The sequence below is a fragment of the Rutilus rutilus genome, assembly GCF_951802725.1.
Source record: "Rutilus rutilus genome assembly, chromosome: 1".
NCBI classification, from domain to species: domain Eukaryota; kingdom Metazoa; phylum Chordata; class Actinopteri; order Cypriniformes; family Leuciscidae; genus Rutilus; species Rutilus rutilus.
This window is the reverse complement of record NC_140209.1, coordinates 47,399,066-47,411,089: the sequence shown is the minus strand read 5'-3', so window position 1 is coordinate 47,411,089 and position 12,024 is coordinate 47,399,066. Positions and strand designations below refer to the sequence as shown.

The 12,024-nt window shown below is 35.5% G+C and overlaps 1 protein-coding gene across 2 annotated transcripts; it reads right to left on the bottom strand.

The window, feature by feature from the left end:
* Positions 1–39: 39 nt before the first annotated feature.
* eps8l1a (EPS8 signaling adaptor L1a) lies at positions 40–9,872 on the bottom strand. 2 transcript variants are annotated; one of them, XM_084433053.1, is made up of 16 exons: positions 9,794–9,872; positions 9,419–9,467; positions 7,580–7,679; positions 7,413–7,465; positions 6,601–6,742; positions 6,428–6,516; positions 6,194–6,268; positions 4,969–5,117; positions 4,479–4,623; positions 4,356–4,399; positions 4,165–4,273; positions 3,157–3,294; positions 2,945–3,071; positions 1,788–1,953; positions 1,558–1,690; positions 40–221 (listed from the first exon to the last, which is right to left on the bottom strand). In XM_084433053.1, the coding sequence occupies exons 3-16, from the start codon at positions 7,677–7,679 to the stop codon at positions 135–137; spliced, it is 1,557 nt and encodes a 518-aa protein (XP_084289179.1). In that variant the 5' UTR covers positions 9,419–9,467; positions 9,794–9,872; the 3' UTR covers positions 40–134. The 2 variants fall into 2 exon arrangements, with proteins under 2 accessions (XP_084289179.1, XP_084289180.1); XM_084433054.1 differs by having other exon boundaries at positions 7,592–7,679.
* Positions 9,873–12,024: the final 2,152 nt, after the last annotated feature.

Here is a 12,024-nt window from a genome sequence, read left to right as displayed (position 1 = left end):
ATATATATATATATATCATATAAATAACAGAGATCATTATGGTTAAATAGCCTAGATCTTGATTCATGCCACACTTGTCTGTTAAAGCATTGGCATAAATGCTTGTCTGAATGTGTGAGTGAAAGTGATATCCATTAAAATTCTCCATCTTCTTCTTTCAGATCAACTTTCATCTTCTGTTTCTTCATTATGGCCTCCAACTCAGTGGCCTTCCGCACATCCTGCAAACGAGTGATACAGATATGAAGATAATCATCTTTCAATTCTTATCATTTCTCTCTCTTTTTTGGTTTGTTCTGTTTATTTCCAGACACTTTAAACATTCACTGAGAGAAATTAAGATTGAGAAGTTCTGACAAACTACTTTATACTAAAGACTATTCAACTTTTATACTGTTAGTGAAAATGCTATTTCACTACATTTAGCTTTTGGCCGAATTACCTAGTTAAATATTTATGTTGTTTAATGTTTCTTTGTTTAAAGTCAGCATGAAATGAAAGCTGTGATAGTCTATCTCCCCTATTGTGACATATATCCGAGTGAAACAGCTTCTCGAATGAGAAGAAATGTACACTCCTGGGCAAAAAAATGGGCCAAGCCAAAAATGGCACAATATTTAGTGGTCTTTTAATGATCTTAACCATTTTAATCACAAATCACTGGTCAGGAAATTACTGTAGATAAAGTAACTCAGCACGGAATAGCCTTCCCCTTTGTTTTCTTTAAACCTGCAGTCATCTTTTTAGAGGAAGAAGAGTCAGTGTTGTTCCACTCAATGTTGATGGCTTCAAACAGTTCATAAGTAGTTGAAAAATGTCTCCCAGTTCGTTCGAGCATCGTCTTGTTGAAAAATAACATCTGATCATTCCACTTTAGATAACAAGTAAAACTTTTTATTTGTGGGAAGCAAGCCAGTATTCTCCTGTGCTCCAAAGCATCAAATGACTTTTCACAGATACCAGCAACTAAAAAGGCTCCCCACACAATGACACAGTCTCTTCCTCCATACTTCACTGAGGTTGAGATAAATTTTTTATTATATTTCTCAGCAGATTTCTGAAGACACCGCTCTGGAGCATCACCGTGCAACTGGTGTTTCATTGTGATTCATCACTCCCCACACAACTTCCCATATTCTGCCAAAAACTCTATCTGTCTCTGATGTTTTTCTGAGACAGCAATGGCTTTTTAAGTAGTGCATTTGCTTAAATTTGGCTAATTTCCTGACCATTCATTTGTGGTTAAGTCAATTAAAAGCTTATAGTGTCCGGCCCCTTTTGGGCTTGGCCCATTTTATTTTGCCCAGGAGGGTGGGACTTGATTTTGTCCATCTGGAAATAATTGGATGGTTGTGATTTGCTATTGCTGTGATCTCATGTAGGTGACAAGTTGTCTTGATCTCGCACTAGTGAACAACACATCTTCAGAAAAGAGAAGTTGTTGCTAGAGGGAGGGGAAGTGTTTTTTTTCTTTTTTTTTTCTGAAACTGCCAAAGGGAAACATTAGAAGGTATGAGAGGTATTCTGGGAGAGTGCTTCTGGGAGTGAGCGATGTACCTCCAGCAGTGCTTTCTGCACCATGATCTGGCTGTAGACTCTGATGCCCTCTTCTGGACAAACGTGACGCAGCTCCTCCTTATTCAGAGAGAAGAGCTGAGCTCCCGTTAGGACACCCAGACTCCGTACAGTGCTGAGACAGAGATAGAGATCACAACATGAGAATTTCAGAGGTCTTAGACCAGTTTTAGCTCTAGATCATCATGTCCAGATGTGTGTGTTTTACTCACTAATCTTTGAAGCCTTTGGCCTTGAGCCACTCCTGAACCTCAGCTGTGGGAGAGTGATAGTCCAGCGGTGCCGTTGTGTCATTCGCTTTATTGATTACCACTGGCCGTACTGATGCTGCTCTTCCATTCGCCAGTCGCTGCAAGAGCTCATCATTCATCAACATTGCTGGTAACACATATAAATATTACAGTAAGAAATAAAATAAAATAAAATATACATTTGTGATATTTGGAGATTTATGAAACTCTCTGATGAATATAACATAGGGGGTAATGTAAAGTCAGTCGGTCAATATAAAGAAATCGCAGAGAGTGTCATCAGGAGAAATCTTGTATCATTCAGTGTGCTGTTACTGTTAACTAAAACTAAAGCTATTTAAAATAAATTAATTGAGATAAAGCTGAAATAAAATAAATCATATATTAGATGAAACTTAAACTTGATTTTAAAAAGTTACCTAACTGAAATAAGTTTATGTTGAAGTACTAAAATGACTCAAACTGGAATAAAAAATAGGCTAATTAAAGATAGAAATAATAATATATAATAATAAATTAAACTAAAATGTAATAATATTATTAATACTAATAATATTCAAATATAATATATAACTAACAACTAATAGTATATTAATAATACAAAAAAACAAACTGGTATTATTCTGAGGAGGGTTTATTTTGTGATACTGACCATTACTCTACTTATCCAGCTTGTTAAACAACTAACCAAATAAATGATTATAATACAATAATTAATATAATCAACATTGATTTGAATTGAATTAATATGTGAGGAAAAAAGAAACCCCAGAATGCTTCGTGAAACACTGCTGCCAAAGAAAATGACCAATCATACAGTTTAGCTGCCATTATACAAACATTTCTGATTGAAGAATGTAACGATTGACTTATCAGAATCAAGTATTCCAGAGAGTTGTGTACTATTTTATGAATATAATGAATTTTGAATGACACAAAGCAGGTTTGTTCATTTTCTTGTAGGCCTATGCAATACTGAAAAATAATGACTTGACCATCCTCTATAACCTCAAAGTATTTCACTTTTTAAATCATACTTTGAGAAAAAGGCATTCGTGAGACTGTAGTGATTTTGTCAGAAGTGACTAATTTACAAGTACTGCGGTAAGAGACATTACCTTTCTCTCCGTCGCCTCCAATTGGTGGCATACTTTGGGGGCGTGGATCAGGGCGGACACCTTTTTCGCCTGAGGAATTGGGTGCAGCATAAAAAGAGGTTGCTCTCGGTGGAGAGATAGGAGCTTTCTATAAAAATATGATAGGAATTAGTTTGTGACTGAGCATGTGAGTGTGTTGTGTTGCTGATTGCATGTGTGCATGATTCCTTTACCATTGACTGGTTGCGCATTACCACGTTGGAAGTGTCAACTTCGGCGTGATTGTTCGGCTCAAGGATATTGTGTGGAACAAAGCCAATCTGACCGTAATCATTCTTACATTTCCACCATCGCTTTGATGACTCTAACACCTGAGACAGAGAAGATAAGAGAGACAGAGAGACAAAGTGATTGAAAATGAGGGGAAACGGAGTGAACTGGGAGCATGTGTCAGTGGTGATTTTCAAGAGATTTTCACAGATTGCTATACAGATCATCTAGGCTACAGTAAAAGAACTCTTTTAAAACAATAATAATACAAATAATTTTGGTCAGCAATTACGGAAATAATTAACCAAACTCAGGACTATTTTAAATGCTAGTAGGCAAAAGATATGCAAGAGATAAATTTATATTTTATTTAATTGATATTTTACATAATAGCCTAATACATAATTGTATATAATAAAATAAATAAAAAATGTAAGGTGGATAAAAACCCACCAGCATGTTGTTTGAAACTGTTGTTTTTAACGGTTAGCCTACATTTTATATAATATAGCCTATAATAAGAATTTTATATTATAAAATGTATGGAATAAAAAATACAGTTTTTACCCAAAGTTTGGGTAAGATTATTGAACATTATGTAACATTATAACATTTACAATTATTATTGTAAAAAAAACAAAAAAAAAACATTACTCCAGTCTTTAGTGTCACATGATCCTTCAGAAATGTTTTTGTGGAAACCGTTACATGTTTTTTCGAAAGTTCGAAAGAACAGCATTTATTTGAAATAGACATTATTTATTTTTGTAAAAGTCTTTACTGTCACTTTTGATCAATTTAATCCATCCTTGCTTAATAAAAGCATTAATTTATTTAAAAGAAAATCGTATTGACCCCAAACTTTTGAACGGTAGTGCAATATAGTTTATAGGGATATAAATTGTCAAAAAATATAAATGGAAATGGGAGTTGTAGGAAGCATTGCTGTTGTGTATGTCTATGCAAGGTACCTCCAGAGTATCTCCCTGTAAGACTGAGAGCTCACTACTGTTTCGTGCCACAAAGTCATAACTGCAGCGGTACATCCTTTCTTCATTAGGAGGTAGAGAGTCTTCCATCCTAGACCATAATCACACACACAATAAGACAAAGTGCCACTAGAAAGACACCGCACACACACAGCTGACTGGTCCATACTAACCCATCATGTTCCTGGTGTACAGTTAGACGTGCCTGATTAAGTACCTGTGGAAAGAGAAGGGAAGATGATGAATGTGGTTTATATTGTGGTTGTGTTTATAACAGGGAGTGTAAGGTCTCATACCTGCTGAGTCTGCATAAGAGCTTCATGTTTGTGCTGGGACTCTATGGGGTCCTCAATTGGTTGTCCATGCGCGTCTATGACCATAGGCTGCCAACCATCCAGAAAGACAGGTTTGTATGGAGACACAGTCTCACTGAGTTGAGAGCTGACAAACACACATTGGAGATGGTCAACCAATCTTAACTAAGGGAGAATTTACCCTTTTATGATGTGCTTTTGTGCCTTTTTTGAAGCTCAAACACTACCATCCTCATTCATTAAATGTAAAATCATACATTCAATGTAGCAACTAGCACTTATGTGTTGTTCTTTTACGTTCCACAGAAGAAAGAAAGTTATATAGGTAGTGGAAGAACATGAGGGTGAGTAAATAATGAAAGAATTAACATTTTTGGGTGAACTATGCATTTAAGCGGGGTTCAAACTCAAAGCAGATATTCTAGTAGTATTAATCCCATTCAAGTTTAAATTCTACAGTTTTGTTACAGACATTGGCAGGGTCCAGTTTGGCCCGAGTGACATCCACAGTTGTTTCTCTTGCTCATTTAGATTCTGCTGTAGGAGAGAGATCGCTCCACTGGTCAGAGCGGGGCTGGAGACCGTTGCTGCCAACTTAGGACCACCTGTGGTCTTCACCATCTGGTGAACATATAACAACAAACCATATACTATATACTATATACCATATAATATGGTGATTACAAATCCTTTCCTTATTTTGTGGAAAAACTTCATATGTGACCGTGGACCACAAAACCAGTCACATGTGTACATTTTTTTAAAGTAAGATTTATACATATGACTAAATAAGCTTTCTATCGATGTATGGTTTGTTAGGATAGGAAAATATTTGTCTGAGATACAACTATTTGAAAATCTGCAAACTGAGCATGCAAAAAATCTAAACATTGAGAAAATCGCCTTTAAAGTTGTCCATTTATGGACCTTAATCCCATAAATGGCCCATTTATGGATGTCCTTAAAGTTGCCCATTCGCGATTGTGCTGCATTCACTCACAAAAAAAAAAAATGTTTTATATATTTATGGTAGGAAATTTACAAAATATCTTCATGGAACATGATCTTCACTTAAAGCTACACTGTGAAGGATTTTCTCCCATCTAGCGGTGAAATTGTTTATGACTACCAACTGAATATTACTTTCTAGCCCCTCCCATTCCGAGGGCGTTTTAACTCCTAAGGTGGCCGTATTATTTCAAATCTGCCGGCAGTCGCGAGTAATCTCCCCCTCGCATTCGCCACGGTGCCACTGAGTGTAAAAATGCAAAAGGCGAAGCTTGAATTTCCAGGTATGTCCCTCTTTGGCTAATGTATTTTCAAGATGGAGGCGCAACATGGCTGCCGCCATTCGAGCGACTCGCTCGTATGTATTCTAAATGGCAGATTCTACGCTTACGAATTAATTACACATTAATGAGCATATCATTTTGAAAGAACAAAGTGTTTTTTGCTAAGAATCAACTTAAAAAATTACACAGTGTAGCTTTAATAGCCTAATGATTTTTGATAATTTTGATAATTAATGATAATTTTGACCCAATATTGTTGGCTATTGCCACAAATATACCCGTGCTACTTGTGACTGGTTTTGTGATCCAGGGTTGCATATGTTAGCTGTAGTTTTTGAATTAAGGATGTGAATTTTAGTGTTTGTGTGTGTCTCTGTATGTCTGCTGTGTGTGTAATTCTATTACCAAGTGCAAAGGGATGAAGACGTGGTGCAAGAGTTCTTCTGAGGTTGGCTCTGAGATTTTCGTCTTTAGGCGGTCCTACAACAAACACACAGACATACGCATTAGGCAAGCATAGCAGTTTTATGAAGTTCTTAAAGCTGTGATTTCTGCACAACTAACCAAACCACCCCACACTGCACACACACACACACACAAAAGCAGGGTTTAAAACGATTTATCAATATGTTATCTTACCAATAGACAGAAAGAATATTTAATCTTCTGAAAAATATCCACAAACTCCTGTTCTGATGGCGGGGTCGCTGTTTGCGTGAGAAGGCCATCTAAAAACATAGATGTTTAATATTTGTGATTTATGATGTTTCTGAAGGTCTTGGATAGGCTTGTGAATTATGGAGCTCTCTCACCATCCTGCTTTTTATTCTTCTTGCTGTTCTTTTTGCGACTCTTTTTCATGCTCTGTTGCTCCAGATCATTCTTAGCCACTGCTATCACCTGCAGACGGGCCATGAAACGCTCCACATCAGCAAAACAGTGATTCACCAACTCCTAACAGAAGGGAGATAAAAAGGAGTAAGCTGTAAGGTTTTAAGCGATAAATACACTTACACAAATACAGTGGCTTTCCATGTTTTCCACTTTCATTACTCTTCCCTCTAAAACTAAAATCCAAGTAACATCATATTTTTCAGGTTGGGGCAACTTGTCACAATTTTTATTGAGGTAAGTTGTCATGTGTTTTACAGATTGTGATTTCATACAGTTTATTAACCATAATTTTGCTGTTCAAAATAGTATCACATTTTTGTATGATATCTTTTACATATTTTCCTGAATTGTCTTATCTTTTAATATGTGTTGTTTTGCTAAAAAAAGAAAGAAAAAAAAAGACCTATAATAGGATGTTTAATGGTAGCGTCCATAGTGACAGCTTACCCCATAAATACCCCAAAAATAACAGGGTTTGTTACAACGTGCGTTAAATGAACTGTACTTTTTTCTGGGCAGTGGTGAAAATAATCGCAAATTACTCGAGTTTATACAGAAACCCTTTTTTAAATAGATGACTGAATGAATAAATAAATAATCCTTAGAAAGTCTGACAACTATAGTAAGGGTCTCTGCTAAACAAAACTAAAATACTGATGGATTTTTGGGGTCTACATTCTATCAAACAGGCAATGATTTATGCAATGATTTATGCAACAGTCAAACTTACAACTTCTCTCTGTGCGTGGATCAGATGTATATCCGTTTTCACTCCTCCATTTACTAAAATGAGCAATGAAATATATATAAAATGTACATATATTGTCAAAAGTATATATTGCTGTATATTTTTAATCAAACAGAAATACAGATATAAATGCATAAACATATACACACTTGCATATATACCTGTGGGACCGGGGTTAGAAGCTGTGTCGTTTGGAGGTACTTTGATCGACTTTGACAATCTCCTGGGAATAATTTGAGGAGCAGCCATCTTAGAGATTGAAAGAATGGGAAACGTACATTTTTTTTAAAACAAATGAAGGTTATAGAAAGTATTTAAAGTACTGTATCGGTCATCCAATTCAAAGCTTTGCCTAGTCACCTGCTCACACAAATGAGAACAAATCATTTAAAATCGAATTAAATGATATCTCCAGTTCCTTGGTCACCACTTTATGTAAGACAAAACATCAACCTTTTAGTTAAACAGCATTACACAGCTCATATCAAAGAGGATTATTAGGCAATGGACTATTGGAAAGAAAACATTAGACGCTGTAGACAGAATTTCATTCAGTTGAGCTGGCAAGTAGACAAAAAGTGAGAAGAAGTGCCTAGAAGCTTGAGAGAATCTCTTTATATCGTTTAATAAAATAATCCTTAAGACTTGGACTCCCAACTCTTGAAGATACCACAACTCCCTATAATTAAAACACGTCTGTTCAGATTTTTTTCTTTTTTTTTTTGCCTAACAAACAGAATGAATGGCTTTTTTGTAAATCTGGTCTTGGCAAGATTGCTTGAGAGTTTCACTCATTCATTGTTTAATACTCTGGGATAAAGAGGGTTGACATTCCACACATAATCCACACATTAGTCCACATTAACTGTTCAGTCACATCTGTGGCATCTGACTAACAGGAAGCCATAAAAGATAGCCATAAACTTTTTGGTCGTGGGCTTTTACAGAGTCACTGGACATTTCTTTTTAGGATAAAATATCATGTTTAGTCATGTAAGTAATGTAATAAAGTAAAAAAAAAATCTCTTTTTCTGAGGAAACTGTTAAAAAAATACATTATCATAGTTTACAAGGAACGATTTCCAAAACGTTTTTCATTATAACTTTTACAGCTGGATTCGAATGTCTAAGGGGACTCGTAAAAATGTTGTTGTCTTGTGTATTTTTCTGTTTCCTTCAGCATCCCTGCAGCCCTAAGACAAGCAGTTTGAAAAATGTATGGATGATTGGGAAAAAATCGAATTAAATGATATAGCCACTAGACCACATAACAATTTGAGTCTTCACCAGTTTGTGCAAAAATAAATGATCCTGTTCTTTAGCATGATTTGAAATGATCTAATGAGCATCTTGTGCTTCAGTGGAAGCAAGAACATCTTACTGTCTGTACAAAAGAGTTCACATGACCGATGTTACAAATGTAGGCTACTTATTTGATTAGTGACCTAGAAATAGTGCAGAATCTAAAACAGTTGTTCTTCCTTTTAATGTTATAATTCTTTGTTTAAAACATCTCAAAATCATACACCTTCCTTTTTTATTTCAAGGCTTAGTTTATATTTAAATTTTGAACCTCCACTGTATTCCTGAAAACTTCAAGAACTCCATTAAAAGCCCAACACAATCACTATGTCAAAATCACTGCATTTCTGTTTAGGAGGTGTGGCAGCATCTATGCTCAGGATTTCTAACACAGCTGCTATTATTAGCAGAGATCTATTCAACAATTTGTTTGCATTCACACTGTCATGTCATTGTATCGCCAAATATTAGGAACCAGACACAAAATACAACAAGATTGGAGATTACAGTGCACTGAAACATTGCTGTAGTTCAGTGAATCGCTTTTAATCCTTGAGGTAAAGCATTGATTTATGACCAATGTGCATCACAACTAGCTAATATAATATAGTTAATATAGTTGCCTAATTGCTAATATTAATGTAAAATCTCAATTTCTTTAAATGTTTGGTTTAAAACAGTCTTACCGTGTGTTGGATGTGTACACCTCCTTCTGTCACATATTCTGTTGTACACCTAATAGAGAAATGCAAGAACAAGAAAAACTAGTTTATCTGTTTAACTTGAAGAAAACCTGGACTTCGCCTCTCTCTCTTTCGCTCTTTCTCTCGCCTGAGTTTCAGGATATGAAGAACATAGAAATCTAGGTGGAAGTGTGTTAATACATTCCGGTGACTGCATTCCTCTGAGAGGCAGTAAACGCAATATCTTCAGATAGATTTTTATGAGAGTTTAATAAGACACTTTGATGGGCCCAAAATAGATTATAAAATAGGAAAATATTCAAAGTAGCACATGTATTCACACATAAAGACAAGTGAAAAATATTAGTTAATACTCACAGTGCCACAAACTGTCTTTGGTGAAGAACTGCGTTGTTGCTGCTTCAGTTCAGAGTGTTCAGGCTAGGCTTGTTTGTCTAGATCTGTCATTCTCCTCTCACCCTCCCTATCTCTCTTTTTTTTTTCTTTCTAGTCCACTGTTCCTCTGTCACATACAGCTGTTAAGAAATGAAAGCTTTTTCAATGTTACGTCACTCATTACTTTCTGGCCTATCCAATCACTATCTAATACTTGGAGTATAAAATATCGTTACTTACACGTTTGAGTTCGCAGATGATGTCGCAAACATTCACCACCACCAGGATGTAAAGCTTTTCAAATACATATAAATGCCCTGATATTTTATACTTATATTTTTGTATTTGTTCTTATGTTTATGTTTATTTTATAATTATTTTTTCTTTTTTCTTTTCTGGGTAAATATTTTGAGCTGTATTGTCAATGCTTTGTAACCATTTTTTTTTTTTTTTTTTTTTTTTTTTTGCATTGTACTGAAATGTTTTTGTATTTGAACTGACAAAAAAAATAAAATAAAAAAAAATAAAAAAAAACACCACCAGGATGGTCCCTGTCCATACCTCCCAGGGGGTCGGCTGCGCTGCCTTCATCTTCAGGATGAGTCCGCTACCGTCCGAATGTAAACTGCGAACGGAGCCTGCGCCAAAGAACTTTACCATCCAATATTTTCATTTTCTATGTGAATTAATTAATTAATAATACATTTTTAAATGTCATTGTGATATCATCTCGCTTTCCGAGTCTTTCTGGTAGAAATGCTGTTTCCTCAGTGTTTGCCATATACTTTTGTCAACTTTATAAGTTTATGCAGTGTGTGCTGTCATCACCCAATACAATTACCGATAATATCTTACAACAAAGTACTTGCTGCACAGTTTGTATTACTGTAATGGTGTTGTTGTTTTGCTTTTCAAAAAAAGAAACTTTCTTCCTTATGAAATATTTGTTATACTTCTGAAATTCTGTAAATGTAGTTTGTTCAATTGTTGTAAATTGTGCAAAACGATCAATTTATTATTTCAGTTAAATATAATCAGGAAACAGCTATCATTAGTTGGGAAGAATTTCATACACTTCCCACACTTACGTAACCTCTCACTTGCAGTGATTGTGTTATTTTGATAAGGAGTCTATTGCCTTGTACACCTGGCCAAGAAGAGCACAAATGCTGTTCATCCTTCCAGGAACTGTGAATCAAATTTCACATGACACCTACAGTAATTGCATTTCTTTTTCCTCTCATTCACAAAGGTACACTATCTTAATATTTTAAGCAAACGAATAATTAAACACTCTTTCTTAAGTCTAAAAATAGACATTTTTTTATTTAGACACGCAACCTTTAATAAAGTAAAATAAGATGTTTCGTTCGTGAACGACTTGTGTGTTTAGCAAACAGGTTAAGTAGATGATTCAATGATTCACTCTAAAAGACTCGCTTATCACCACCTACCACATTCATATGCAAAATTCATGAGGCTGCTGACTGCCAAGCCGATGGGTGGCGTTTGACGTCTAGCTTTACTCATTACATCCAGCGAGAGGTCCAACCACACCCTGACCCTACCCATAACTCCACCCATTTACGCCCAGAGAGTGGGAGCTGGACGTCATTTGGCTCTGAAGTGAGGATGTAATGTTAAGCTCTATGCCTTTTGTTTTAATAATATATAGCAAATTCATAAATCCAGATTGTGGAAATATATTTAGTCTTCCATCTACCATTTTCAACAACACTGCAAACCGGCATCTTTGTTTGTGTTCTATAAATTCAGCTTTAAGTCATTCAGTCATGTGACATCGTCTTCTCTTCATATAAATTTGCAGGTCAGGATTCACCAAACGTTTTATTAACAAAAAAGTATAGAGTAACTAATTGGAATGACACTGCATACAACTTAACCAAACTAACCAAACTATGAGCTTGCATTTCTTGTCTCCCGGATCCTGTCGCACACGATTGCAAATGAATGGAAGTCAGTGCAAATGGAATGCCTGCAGAAAATGTTACTGAACGATTCAGTGAAGGGTTCAAAAGATTTAACTCACTGGATTCAATTAAAATCTCCAACACTGTCACCCTTCTCAATTTAATCCCATGTCTACATTTAAACCACTCTCTCCCATTTGTTTCATCAGTCCATTACAGTGTCTTAGCAAGTGGCGCACTAATGCTGTGTTCAAAATATGACAAATTTTTCTGTTTCCCTCA